At 47.5% G+C, this 14,418-nt stretch overlaps 1 protein-coding gene across 1 annotated transcript in view; it reads right to left on the bottom strand.

The window, feature by feature from the left end:
* Positions 1-264: 264 nt before the first annotated feature.
* The window catches only part of SLC7A6 (solute carrier family 7 member 6), a 32,878-nt gene continuing 18,724 nt past the window's right edge, over positions 265-14,418 (bottom strand). Inside the window, exons 4-11 of the mRNA XM_059998903.1 lie at positions 11,377-11,502; positions 9,148-9,292; positions 8,363-8,486; positions 8,047-8,150; positions 4,896-4,992; positions 1,241-1,390; positions 939-1,122; positions 265-489 (exon numbers count right to left, since the gene is read on the bottom strand). Coding sequence (XP_059854886.1) covers positions 395-489; positions 939-1,122; positions 1,241-1,390; positions 4,896-4,992; positions 8,047-8,150; positions 8,363-8,486; positions 9,148-9,292; positions 11,377-11,502 — 1,025 coding nt within the window. The 3' untranslated portion in view covers positions 265-394. The remainder of the gene's footprint in view (positions 490-938; positions 1,123-1,240; positions 1,391-4,895; positions 4,993-8,046; positions 8,151-8,362; positions 8,487-9,147; positions 9,293-11,376; positions 11,503-14,418) is intronic.

Genomic DNA, 14,418 nt, shown 5'->3' with positions numbered 1-14,418 from the left:
AACCTCAAATAAATTCGGAAACCACCAGCCACAGCTATTAACCTAGCACTCCCTCTTCCCCCAATGCAGCTCACCAAGTAAGTGTTTGCAAGGGCTGCACCTACTCACCAGGAACAAAACTAAGCAACCATTCCCCTATTCCCCGAGCCCTCTGCCACCACCACCCTCTGAAGTCCCCACCTTCGGGCTGGCCCCAGACCCTGAGACCCATAGCTTACCGATGAGAGTGACCACCTGAGCAGGCCATCAGCCCTGAGCCCCCTTACATAATGTGGGCCAACAGCCCTCCTTGAGTATAAGAGAGTTGGGTCCACACAGTCTTGTCATCTGGACTTCGGTGGCTGTGGCCACAGGTAGCAGCCTTCCAGGCCTCAGGGGATATCACCTCTGGCCTCTACTCAGTTTTCCTCTCAACCTGTCTCTCTTCAGCTACATCTAGCTCAGTCAGGACGCAAAAGCAAAGCTTCTGGGTGACTTTGGTGATAGCAGCTAAATGAAAATAGAGAATAGAATTTAGCAAACTGACATTTAGCCACAGCCCCAGTCTGAACACCACAGGCTGATTGAAAGCATGTGGTTCCCAAAAAAAAAAAAAAAAAAAAAGCATGTGGTTCCCTTCTCAACTGTTCCCTGGGTACCCTGTACCAAGCTCACCCCCAGCAAGCCTCACTGACCTCCATCCCATGCCCCACCAGAGAGTCTGATGCATGACTCCTTGTCTTGCTATATGGACTGAACTTTCAGGAGGGAGTGTTTTAACCCCAAAATACGAATCTAAAGTTGGAATTAAAGTGATCATGTCAAGACCAAAAGGGGCGGCCAGGCTTCCAGCATATCACTAGTATGTGGAAGCTGTTAGCCACCACACCCACCTGTGCATGCGTCTTTGTATACACACATACACAAGGCCAATGTGTGATAGGCAAAGAGAAGCTCACCAAGGACATTCCGAATAAAGAGTGGTCTCCGGGACTCTGGCAGATAAACACCCAGGAAGTAGATGGGGACCCCAGAGAGGGCAATCCCGATGCCAATGAGGGAATTGATGGTGTCACTGAAGAGGGGCACAACCACCAGAAACAAGGAGCATACGCAGAACACGATGGGAAAAAACAGGCTCAGCTGAAATGAAGGGAGGTGAGATATTAGATAAAGTAGGATGGGGGAACAGGAGAATGGGGTATGGGGAAGAAGTCACCTTGGGGAGATGGCCCACCCCTCCTAGCCTAGAGCCACTGACCTTGAGAGGCCGGGGCCGCTCGGGCTCCTTCCAGCGAAGGTAGAGCTGTCCAGCGACAGACAGGCCCACAAAGAACCAGTAGCTGAAGCTGAAGTAGTTGATGAGCAGGAAGACATCCTCCACAGTGAGGTAGATGAGTGTCATGGTGCACTGGAGGGAGAGAGGTTGGGGAGAAGTGGGCACTGTCACCACCAAGCCACCCAGGAGACTCCACCGTCAAGCAGTCAGTACCAGATCTGCTGACTGCTGACTTAGCTTCACCAGATTACCTCCAGGTCTTTTCAGTGATCCCTTGGCATCAGATAGGTCCATTCTTCACAATGGCCTTCTCTCCTTCTTCTTTTGGGGGCCCTTCCTGCACTCAATGCCTCCCTTCTTTTTGCAAGCACTTCAGTAACAAGCCAGACTCAGTTCCCCTTCTGACGGCAGACAGTGAGGCCCTCCTCACTGCAATGCACCAACCTCAACATGAATCACACTGTGCCCTCTGGAGACTGTTATACATGGGTCCCAACTACCTGGCATACAAGTGGAGGAAATGTCTTCAGAACTATCTCACTGTCCTGGAGCCTTAGAAATGCAGATTAGCAAAATGGAACCATCCCCCTGGGAAGAAGTATGACAGGATTTGTCCTCTGGAACAAAAGAGTTCTGGAAGACAGGAGTCAGGGACTAGAGTCCTGGGACAAGGTTAGATTTGCTTTAACAGCCAAAGCAGTCTTGAGGGAAAAAAACGGAGCTGGAGGAATAAGACTCCCTGACTTCAGACTATACTACAAAGCTATAGTAATCAAGACAATATAGTACTGGCACAAAACCAGAAATATAGATCAATGGAACAGGATAGAAAGCCCAGAGATAAACCCACGCACCTATGGTCAACTAATCTATGACAAAGGAGGCAAGGATATACAATGGAGAAAAGACAGTCTCTTCAATAAGTGGTACTGGGAGGGCTTCCCTGGTGGCACAGTGGTTGAGAGTCCGCCTGCCGATGAAGGAGACACGGGTTCGTGCCCCAGTCCGGGAGGATCCCACATGCCGTGGAGCGGCTGGGCCGGTGAGCCATGGCCGCTGAGCCTGCGCGTCCGTAGCCTGTACTCCGCAACGGGAGAGGCCACAACAGTGAGAGGCCCTCGTACCGCAAAAAAAAAAAAAAAAAAAAAAGTGGTACTGGGAAAACTGGACAGCTACATGTAAAAGAATGAAATTAGAACACTCCCTAACACCATACACAAAAATAAACTCAAAATAGATTAGAGACCTCAATGTAAGACCAGACACTATAAAACTCTTCGAGGAAAACATAGGAAAAACACTCTTTGACATAAATCACAGCAAGATCTTTTTTGATCCACTTCCTAGAGTAATGTAAATAAAAACAAAAATAAACAAATGGGACCTAATGAAACTTAAAAGCTTTTGCAAAGCAAAGGAAACTACAAACAAGACAAAAAGACAACCCTCAGAATGGGAGAAAATTTGCAAACGAATCAACGGACAAAGGATTAATCTCCAAAATACATAAACAGCTCATGCAGCTCAATATTAAAAAAACAAACAACCCAATCCAAAAATGGGCAGAAGACCTAAATAGACATTTCTCCAAAGAAGACATACAGATGGCCAAGAAGCACATGAAAAGCTGCTCAACATCACTAGTTATTAGAGAAATGCAAATCAAAACTACAATGAGGTATCACCTCACACCAGTTAGAATGGGCATCATCAGAAAATCTACAAACAACAAATGCTGGAGAGGGTGTGGAGAAAAGGGAACCCTCTCGCACTGTTGGTGGGAATGTAAATTGATACAGCCACTATGGAGAAGAGTATGGAGGTTCCTTAAAAAACTAAAAATAGAATTGCCATATGATCTAGCAATCCCACTACTGGGCATATACCCAGAGAAAACCATAATTCAAAAAGACACATGCACCCCAATGTTCACTGCAGCACTATTTATGGAAGCAACCTAAATGTCCATCGACAGACAAATGGATAAAGAAGATGTGGTACATAGATACAATGGAATATTACTCAGCCATAAAAAGGAATGAAATTGGGTCATTTGTAGAGACATGGATGGATCTAGAGACTGTCATACAGAGTGAAGTAAGTCAGAAAGAGAAAAACAAATATCATATATTAACACATATATGTGGAACCTAGAAAAATGGTACAGATGAACTGGTTTGCAGGGCAGAAACAGAGACACAGATGTAGAGAACAAACGTATGGACACCAAGGGGGGGAAAGTGGCAGGGGCTGGGTGTGGGTGGGAGGGATGAATTGGGAGATTTGGATTGACATGTATACACTGATGTGGATAAAACTGATGACTAATAAGAATCTGCTGTATAAAAAAAAATAAAATAAAATTTAAAAATAAATAAAATAGATTTGCTTTAACTTCAAGAATATGGAGTTCCCCCTACCTGTCTTTTCACCCAAATTATCAACAAAGGATTTAAAACAAGAAGAGCCCATTCTAGAGAGAGAAAGGAGACCCTATATTAAGAGGAGAAAAGTGGGGTGGAAGGTGATTAATTTACAAGACACAATGTCAGATTGCCCTAAATTTATAAATTCAGTGCTATCCCAATCAATATATTGAGAGGATATTTTGTTATTTTGATAAAATGATACAAAAGTTCTTCAAGACAAATGAACAGGTGAGAATTGCGATGAAAATTCCAGGGGGGAGAGGGGAACTGAAGAAGTACCCTCAGCCCCTCTTTAGTTCTCAAATATTCAGTATAAAGCTAAATAAGGAAGCTTGGTGCCGATGCAAGGATGAGGAAAGATGAGTTGAGATGATTGTACATTTAAGGGGCAAATCACGGTACTTGGCACATAAGAAGCACTCTAAAAATTAGCTATTTTTATATGATAAAAATTTGAAAAATGCGGAAAAGTGAATTGTTCAATAAATGATATTTGTACAGTTAGCTAGCCATTTGAGAAAAAAATTAAGTGAATGCCTGCCTACCTCACTCCATTCACCAAAATATAAATTCCAGATGAATCCAAAACATTAAGTAATGAAACCATAAAGGAAAGAACTAAATGACAAGGAAATGAACTATTTTTCAAATCTTGGAGTAAGGCCTTCCTCAGGGTCCCTGTTAGCTTTTACACCTAATAATACCTTAGTGCAAATTAGAAAATGACAGTCCTTCAGGACTCCTTCCATCTGTCAGAATCTGTCAGAATACTTAATAATTTACTAATTTTGTTGAAATAAAACATTTTAATGCTATCTGCTATATATAAATCTATGATGCCTATGATATGAACAGAGGCCCCTAGGTAGCTAGTGTACAAACTTGCCTGGCTTTTCTAAATATGATTTAAAAAAAAAAAAAAAAAAAAAAGAGGAGCTAGAAGGAGGAGGAAAAAAGGAAGCCACTGACAAAAATAGATAAATCTTACTAATTCACTTTTACATTCTTTTGTAGTATTTGCCTTCCCTAATATAACTATGTTTTACTTTTATATTTTTAAAAAATTGTAAGAAAAAGGAAGAAACACTGAGAGGCTCAGGAAGTATCCCAAGAAGCTAGTACACCTCCCCTCAAACAGTCTTCTCATGAAGTTGGCAGGAGTACCACACAGATAACGTCCAATCCCCACACTCCCCAGCACAGCTTACATTGAACAATAAAGCAGGGATGGGTGTAAAACGCTCAACGTGGATCATGGAGAGAAGGTCCGGGAGGTGGCCCTCACGGGAGCCCACAAAAAACAACCTGGAAGGACAAAAAAATGTGTCAGGAGGATCTCTATACTCAGCCATGCAGCCACACTCCTCACTCAGACAAACCAGGCTCAGCTTCAGAAGAAAGCAGGGGGCAGTCTCTCAGGAACCTCCCATGTTCTCTATGCATGACCAACCCAACCTACCCCCATTTTACCCACAGATGTCTCCACCATTACCCATGAATGCTCAAACCCACTGTTACCCACTGACACCCCCAGCCCCTCAGCTATGCAACCCACCATCACCCAATGGATACCTCACCCTGCCATCACCCACTGGCATCACCCATTGGCACCCCACCCATTGGCACCCCACCAGGGTACCCCACTCTGCCACCCCACACATTTCCTACACAACATAATGGCTTTTTAAAGAAGGGCAGCCAGACTTCTGATGGTCTGCCCTCCATGTACCTTCCCTGAACTCCTGGTATATGAAAAGTCAGGGAGAGCCTGGGGCTCAAAGAGACAACCCAAGCTTTCTCTCTGCGCATAATGAGCCCTACTGACTGGGAAACAGAGCAGCAGAGAAATGAAACGCCATCCAGGTAGTCAGCAGCATCATGGAGCACACAGCACCAGGCTTGGGGGTGGGCTGGGGAACAAAATGCTTCACAAGAGATGATCACATCTGGACTGGGAAGAAGAGTTGGGGTTTTCCAGAAGGTGAGCGTTGGGTAGAAACACAGCATGGGCAAAGGCAAAAGAGGCTTAGAGGCATAAAAGAGTATAGCCTCTTTGAAGGTGGGTGCTAGAATGTCTGTAGTCCCAGGATAAGGTGTGTGACGAGAGTGCTGGGAAAAACCTGCTTATGAGGTCATGCTGTGGAGTCTGAACACACACCAAGAACCAGCTGTGGCTCTGAAGTAACAGCCTAACCGGATTTGACACAGAGACTCTGGTAATATCACTGAGGCCAACTAAAGCAGGGAGAGGCTAAGGTATGGGGGGATGGCCAGACATCTGTGACAAGGTCCCATAATAGAAGAGGTCTGAATGAGGGTGGACACCCTGGCAGAGGACAAATCTGCTGGTCTTCTGTGTGTGCCCACACGCTTGAGCTGGGAGATGAGGGTGGACTCCAAGGGAAAAAATCAAGAGGCTGAGAGGCTGGGAATTCTCTGGCAGTCCAGTGGTCAGGACTCTGCGCTTTCACTGCTGAGGGCCCAGGTCCGATCCCTGGTTGGGGAACTAAGATCCCACGAGCTGTGTGGTGCATCATCCCCGACAAAAACAAAAAGAGGCCAAGAGGCCAAGAAAGGAGGAATGACGGACCACAACCTCACAGTTGGAGACAAAGCATACGTGGGGCGCATGTGAAGTTTGAGATACTTATGGGCCATCCAGGTGGAGCCACAGGAGTTGATGGTATCATCTGGAAGGATGTCATAGGGCACGATGTTGAAGTTGGCTCACAAGGCTAATATCCGTACTAAAGTAGAGGAGAAATATGCAGAGGGAATGCTGGAGAGGATGTGAAGGTGAGGCAAAGGTGTCTAGTACAAAGCCAAAGACAGCTGCATGGGTAATAAAGAGAAAGTGAAGAAGGTAACACAGGCAGAAATGGTTGTGCATTACCTCGACATTACTGCAGTTCACTTCATGTGCAGGTCCAGATTCGTACTCTGAGTTCCCTACCCTCACCCTCTCCCTCATCCTGTCAATGCCACAAGATAGCTGAGTGAGGCTAGAATATACCAACTACATAAATATTTTGGGACAATTGGCAGAGTCAGTTGGGATGTCCTGGGCCTCAATAAGGGTGAGGCTATGGGAAACATCATCTTTGAGTGGGCAACGGCAGTGAAAGCCCAGAATACTAACCACTAGGCCACCAGGGAACCCCTGACACCATATTCTTTTACAAGGCCTTGATCTCTTTATTACTCTGGTTGCCCTACAGAGGCCCCAAGTACATGGACTGGGGTGTCAAAATTAGTAAGAAGAATAAATAGGACAAAACTATCTCTTTCATTAATTCATTCTCCTATCTGTTCATGTGGCAAATATTTATTGAATGCCTATTACACTCCTGGCCCTGGAGACAGCAACATTTATAGGGTGAGTGGAAGAGAAATCAAGAAAGCAGACTTCCTCTTAGATATCAGAGGGTCACAGAAGCCATGGGAATAGTTTCAGAGGAAGAAGGGTGGTAAATATCACTTGCTTCAGGGGTCCAGTAGGATAAGGACTGAAAGCAGGCCAAGAAGGAAGTCACTGGCACCCTTGACAAGAACATTTTTAAGGTAGTAGAAGCCTACCTATGGGTAGAAAGATGAATGACAGTCAAAATGCAAACCATTTCCTTTAGAAGTATGTCCAATAAGGAAGAGGGGAGATGAGAAACTGTTTTGTGATTTCTCTAAGTGAAGATGAGAGAAGCTTGTGCACAGCTGCCTCCAAATGAACATCTACCAAGGAGAAGGGCCAAGTGATGAAGTGAAGTGCTGAAGAAGAGGGGACGTGCCGGAACCCTGAGACCAGGTAGCAGAATAGCCTGAAAAGGCAGAACTGGTCCTCTCTATGAAACAACTGGAAGGACAGTGCTCTTACAGGTAAGTCTCTGTGCACAGAAAAGAGCTGGAGCCTACCCGTCGGCCGCAGTGTTTTCTGTGATGTAAGGGGCAGAGTCATCCTGTACCAGTACCCAGTATACAGCAAGTGCTCAATAATCATTTATTACAAGAATGAATCCTGGGCCTGCAGCATAATCTGCAGGAGCCTAGAGTCTTGTCCCCAACAGGATCCCTCCTCCAAGCTACTGCCTTCTTCCCCTCTACCTCTTACCAATCTGTCCTCATCTCACATGGAAATGTAAGCAACCAGCACACAAGTGTTGTACAAAGGCAAGGACACGCATGCACACATGCATACACAACACAGAGTACTAACCACTATACGATCATGGCCACACATGCATACACACACATACACACCCTGCATGTCCGAGAGAGGGATAAGGGAAAGAAGGGCTCCGATGGATTCACCTAGAGCCTCAGAGAATTAAATACTGGTCTGTTATCGGTGAAGCAGAAACACAGTACCTTGATGAAGCAAAGATAGATGCGTTGAGGCCCCCAAAGCAGGACAGGGCAACAGCAATGGGAATGGTCCAGCTAAACAAGCCAAATGTCTGGTCAGCAAATGTCTGGGGACAGAGCACAGAAGGGGCACTCAGCACACGACAGGGTTTCCACAGCCTCCTGCATCTCTCAGGACAAATGCCATCACTGCTGAGCAGCCCGCCCTCTGGCACAGACCCACCACCTGGCCCTGCAGAGCTGGAGTGGCAGCAGAAACAAAGATCCAGCCATTCAGTACTATGAGATGACGAGCAAATGGGGATCCCAACAGACTCACCACAGCCACGGCATCACTGCCAAGGACATCTGAAATGCTCAGCACTGTGTAATAGGCCACGTTGGTCAGGATGTAGATGAGTGTCACAATCGGCATAGAAATCCCAATGGCCAGGGGCAAATTTCTGTCAGGACAACAGAAATAGGACTACCTGGAACCAACCTCTCCTTGGGGGTCAAAGTTACCCAGGAATTCCCTGGCCTCTGGATCTTTGAGGCTGACTCCTCTTCCCCATGTAGCCTAAGGGAAGTATGCGCCCCACGCCCCGGGCTCTTTCTCCTGAGAGAGAGAGAGAGAGAGAGAGAGAGAGAGAGAGAGAGAGAGAGACAGCCTTCCCTGTGAAGATGGCTCATAATCAATATTTGATCCTCACCCCAGTGGGACCACTGGGTCCCACTGAAGGAGGAGCACTGTCCTCTAGGGACTGGAGGCCAGGCTGGGAACCCGGCTGCCCAGAATAAGCTTCTGGCTCCCCAGGCTTCAGTGTCAGCACCAGAGTGCAAGGTCTTAACATCTCAGCCCCAGCTGGGTTAGCTGCTGCCCACTGAAGGACCTCTCCTCCAGGAAGGACCCTGGGGATCCTCCAGTGTGAATATGAGGCCAAGGAGCCAGGGGTTTCCCACCTTCACTCACTCCCGTCCTCGCCCCTAATCCCTCACAGCTGGTGAAGGGGGAACAGGAAGAAGGGATGAGAGACAGAGGGAGGAGGGGAGGGAAGATGGCAAGCGTGCCCACTATCAGCAGGAGTTCCAGCCAAGTTGGGGAGAGTGAGATCCCACCTTTACCTTTCTGGGTTTTTGATTTCTTCTGTTACAAAATTAAGGGTGTCCCAACCTGAGTAAGAGAAGAGGGCAGAGTACAGGGCGAGAGAGAGGTCTCCCAAGTCCCAGGAGGAACCCTTAAAGGCATCCTGAAAGTGCTCAGAGTGTCCTGTGGGGGCAAAGGCGGAGGTGGGGGGGGCAGCGGGGGGTACAGAGAGGAGAAAGAGGAAGAAGGAGAAGGACAGGAGAGATGGCAGGTGTAAGGAGAAGAGGAAGGAGGGGGAGGGGGAGGGGCAGCAAGAAAGAGGAAGGGGAGAGGCAAGAAAAGGAGAGAGGAGGAGGGTCAAGAAAAGAAGGGAAAAGCAAGGGGGCAGGGAGAAGAAAACAAAAAACAAAAACAATTTAATCCAAAAGAACCACCACCTCCAGCTCCCCACACCCCACCCACTCCCTCTGAATAGTTCATTTTCCTTTAGTAGAACTAGACAATCTCAGAAAAACAAAGGCATTCCTGGCTGCCTTCTGACCTGATAACACCTTTTCCAAAGCCCTAGTGAATTTCCATTTCCTGCGGGAGACCACAGGGTAGGCCACAGTTCTTATTTTTAGAAAGAACCCTGTTTCACATAAAGGAGTCATTTTTCATTAACAATTAGATCTTCCTGTGGAACTACCTCTCATGGCCCAGACAGTTCCACAACTTGGTCAAATGGGTTTCTCAGTCTCATGGAGAGAACTCTACTCGCAGTGGCTATGGTTGTGTGCAGCAGGAAATCACAGGCTTCGAAGGAACTGGGATCTTATTTCTCACTGGGCCTGGGGTAGGCCTGGGCCACCTCCACCTTTGGAGAGGCTGCCTAGACATCTGTCATCCTCCTTGGAGGCCTCCAGAGACTGCAGACTTGCAAGCCAAGGGAACAGCACCCAGCTGTCCAGGAGACAGACCTTCTAGACATATTGGAGGTTTTTAATAAGACCCAGACTTCTAAGGAAGCCTGCTGTCACCCACTGCAGAAAGCCTAGACCCATCCCCCAATGTGGCAAAAAGGGCTGGGTGTGCAACAAAGAGGGGGTAAGTAGAGACTCCCGAGCCCCAGGGGTGCCACTCATCACACACAGTAGCTGTTCCCTAGGGCACAGATCCTGGAGGGAGAATTACTCAACTACCCAATTATACCCCAAGATGTTTCAGAGACTCTAGGAACATCCAGATGGCTGGCTGTACTAACTTGGCACACAGATACTGGACCAGCTGCCTAAGATTCACCCAGGGCGCTTCTTAAAAACACACTTTTTTCTTTTTTAGTTTTGTTTTGTTTTTTGGCCGCGCCACGCGGCTTGTGGGATATTAGTTCCCTGACCAGGGATTGAACCTGGGCCCTCGGCAGTGAAAGCCAGAATCCTAACCACTAGGCCACCAGGGAATTCCCCAAAACACATTTTTTTGAACTCCAAGCCAACCAGAGTTTGATCCAATAGGTCTGAGGTTGGAGTCTCAGCTCCTCAGGGGATTGTAAACACAGCCAAGTTTAGAGACAGATGACCCAGAGAACTGTGTTGTCTAATGATTGAGACACCCTTGGCCAAGGGCACCTCAGGACTTCTCTAAGGGGTCAGGGAATATTGGGAGGCCTGTTACCCTCCCTGTCAGCCTACTCTGATCTGGGAATGAAAAGCTCTCTAAGGCCAACAGGCAGGAAAGTCAGTGCCAACTTCACAATATTTTAATATTTTGCTGAGAGCTGACTTTGGGAGGAAATGCTAAATAAGAGCAAGTCCAGATGAAAAGTAAAGGCTGCAAAATAACCACTCATTTCCAGACCCCATCTCCCTGCCACCCACACACTTCCCACCCCTCTCAAGGAGGGCCAAGCCCTCCTCCCCACTGACTGGCGGTCACAGACCAAAAGCAGGAGCCAGAGCAGGGCTCACTCTATCTCCACTGATTACTTTTATGACCCAATTACAACCCAAGTTTCAAAAGCTCCTAGGCCTTCGGCTGGCTTCTTGCAATGCTCCCCACCACCACAGAGGGAAAGCAGCCCCGAGGGAGGGGCTAACTCATGTCCACTAGACCAAACCAGCCTGGCCCAAGAAGCCCAAGAACAGATTTCCTGTTCTCACTGACACAGTCTAGCACATATACAGAAAGAGCTGAGCAGTAAAGCTAACGGAGTCCCCACATCCTCCTCAGGGAATCCAGGGGAACTCCCGGAGTCACCCACCCTCCTTCTGACCTGGGGCCCTTCTTACCCTGGCACAGTTTAACAAGGCCCATGACAATGATGGCAATGAGTGCCAGGACCTTGGCGTAAGTGAATGTGTCCTGCACACGTGTGCCCCACTTGACGTAGGCACAGTTCACAAACGTCAGCAGACCTAGGAAGAAAACCATAAAGTCAGTGGCAGGCTTGAGCTGAGGGCACCGACGCCCAACCTCTCTTTACAAAGCGCATCATTTCTATCCTGTCTGCCTAAGGCAAAGGGGCCGACGGGACCGGTCAGAACCAGAACAGGCAAATGGGGGACATCCCCCATCTGCCCCAGCTGAGAGGAAAACATCCCATCAATGTTGACAAGTAATGATACAAAGGCATGCACTACCACATATTCATGCATTCTGACAGCCCGAACCATTTTTGGAAATTCCCCCCAGGCCCAGGAATGGTGAACTTCACCCATTCTTCCCCACTCAGATTCCCAAAGTTTCAAACCACCTGGGGCACAAGACCTCTCCATGGCCACATTAGAGAATGGGGACAAGAGAGGCCCAACAACAAATAAGGTCAATTTAAATGCAGGTGGCAGGTCACCTAGCAGTTAGGGAGACAATGTTTTGCATGTAATTATTTTTTTAAAAGGCTATCATGTGCCTGACAATTTCACATACATCCTCTCAATTAATTCTCACAACCACAAAACAGACATTCCTATTCTCATTTTACAGATGAGGAAACTGAGGTTGACAGAGGCTAACTACCATTCCCAAGCTTACATAGACCCCCCCGATCTCCCCCACCCCCATTCCTATCCAAACCTCCCAGTTCTCGGATAGGCCCATGGAAAAGTGGGCTCGCGTCAGCACTGCTGGCTTTCCGTTCCAGCTCCTCACGTACCTCAGTGATACCTGGGTCCTGTGTTAGAGGTCCCACCACCTTACCCCGGCTAAATAGGGACTGCTCTGATCCATGGAGAATATCAGTATCCAAGGGGCTCCACAGTGACACCTCTAGCCTCCAAAAATAGAACTTTTACGAGAACCTCAAATGTTATTACAAAATTTGGGGGCTCATCCTCCAGTCCACATCTACCTACTTCTACCCATGTTGCACTCTCTCCTTCAGCCAGACTCTCTCCTTACTGATGCCGGATATACACATGAGAGAAATGTCCTCCCCTCCTCCTCCTGCCATAGGCAATAGCAACTCCCACTTTCAAGGTCTAGCTCAGTCCCCACTTCCTCTGTAAAACCTTGCTAAAATATATCAGCCAGCTCCTCCCTGAGCTCTCTCTCCCTGAACCCTACAACATTCTCACTTAACACACAGCTTAGTACCTTGTGCTGTGGTCATATGGACATATGTCTCAAGAAGGTTCCTCTCTCTCCCTCAGGCATCTGGGTGGTACTTCCCCAAGGAGATCACAAATTCTTAGGGGGATACAAAAGCATACTGTTTTCTTAAGCTTACTGCCAAGCAAAGATGGGAACTGATCAACCGTGGTTGGAATCAAGATGGTGATGACTTTCGCTTAACTGCCAATCCCCTGGAGCAAGGCAGTTTTCAGAAAGTTGGACATTCCTCCACTCAAATGGAGAGGAGAGCCTAGGGCCAGCCTGTGGATATAAACATGAGTGGCTGAACAGCCTCCATGGCACTTTAAGAGCTTTCATTCAGTACTTTGGCAAATGACACGGGTGCTTACTAGTCAGTCATATAGGGTGCATGGGGGCGGGGGGTGGGGGAGAAACGAGGCGGTGGGGAGTAAATAATGGCCAAGGGGGAAGGGATAAGACCAAAAGAATGCACACTGCTGGCAGGTCTTCCCGGGGACCTGCCCTGCTAATCAGAGTTCGCTGTGTGAAGCTAAGCCTAGATCAGCTAACATGAGGATTACCTAATAAATAGCCACCAGTAATCCACAGGCCTCTGTGCAATACAGTAAGCATATTTTGAAGTACCTGCCAGGCCCCTTCTTGGGAACTGCTCCCCCTTCCCTATCACGGCTGATAGAGTCCAACAACGGACCCAAGCTAGGCCTATTTGATTCTCTCTCCCAAGAATATGGAGTCAGGATACCAAGAAACTGAACCTATCTAACAGCAGCGAAGTCAGGGGCCACAGCAAGTCAAAATCACCTACGAGCCCCTGTAATAGAGGAAGAAAAGCCACAAGAAAGCAGAGGAAGGAAGCAGGACTACAAAAACGAGCAGAAGTGAGAGCAGCTTGTAAGAAGCTGTGCAGCTTGTGAGAAAAAGATTGATGAAGGAGAAAAACAAATACTGTATGCTAACACATATATATGGAACCTAAAAAAAAAAAGGTTCTGAAGAACCTAGGGGCAGGACAGGAATAAAGACAAAGATGTAGAGAATGGACTTGAGGACCCGGGGAGGGGGAAGGGTAAGCTGGGACGAAGTGAGAGAGTGGCATGGGCATATATACACTACCAAATGTAAAACAGATAGCTAGTGGGAAGCAGCCGCATAGCACAGGGAGATCAGCTCGGTGCTTTGTGACCACCTAGAGGGGTGGGATAGGGAGGGTGGGAGGGAGACGCAAGAGGGAGGGGATATGGGGTATATGTATATGTATAGCTGATTCACTTTGTTATAAAGCAGAAACTAACACACGATTGTACAGCAATTATACTCCAATAAAGATGTTAAAAAAAAAAAGGTTGACGAGGAAAAACACAGAAACATACAGAAGACAGAGGCAGAGGCAAGACAGACAAGAGACAAAGACAAGGAGGCAGAGACAAAGAGATGGAGACAAAAGGAATAGAAACAGAAAGATGGACATACACACGGAGAAAGAGGCTGTCTCACAATGTCCTAGCTGTGCTTGCTGTGCTTCTGGTTTGTAGCACTGAAATGTGGCTGCAAAATGGGGAGAGAAGCTGACACACTCCTCAGCCCACTGACAGGCACTCCCTCCTCTGGGTTCTGCTCCTTTTCCTTCCCTCCATCCGGGTACAAACTGCCCCCATGGCTTGGGCCTCTCTGCACACAGTGGGAATTCAATGAGTGAAGGCAGCACCTCAATGGAAGCCCCTGCAGAGCCCCTTCTCAAA

Source organism: Delphinus delphis, chromosome 20 (assembly GCF_949987515.2).
Source record: "Delphinus delphis chromosome 20, mDelDel1.2, whole genome shotgun sequence".
In the NCBI taxonomy this organism is placed as follows: domain Eukaryota; kingdom Metazoa; phylum Chordata; class Mammalia; order Artiodactyla; family Delphinidae; genus Delphinus; species Delphinus delphis.
This window is presented reverse-complemented; position numbering and strand designations above follow the sequence as displayed.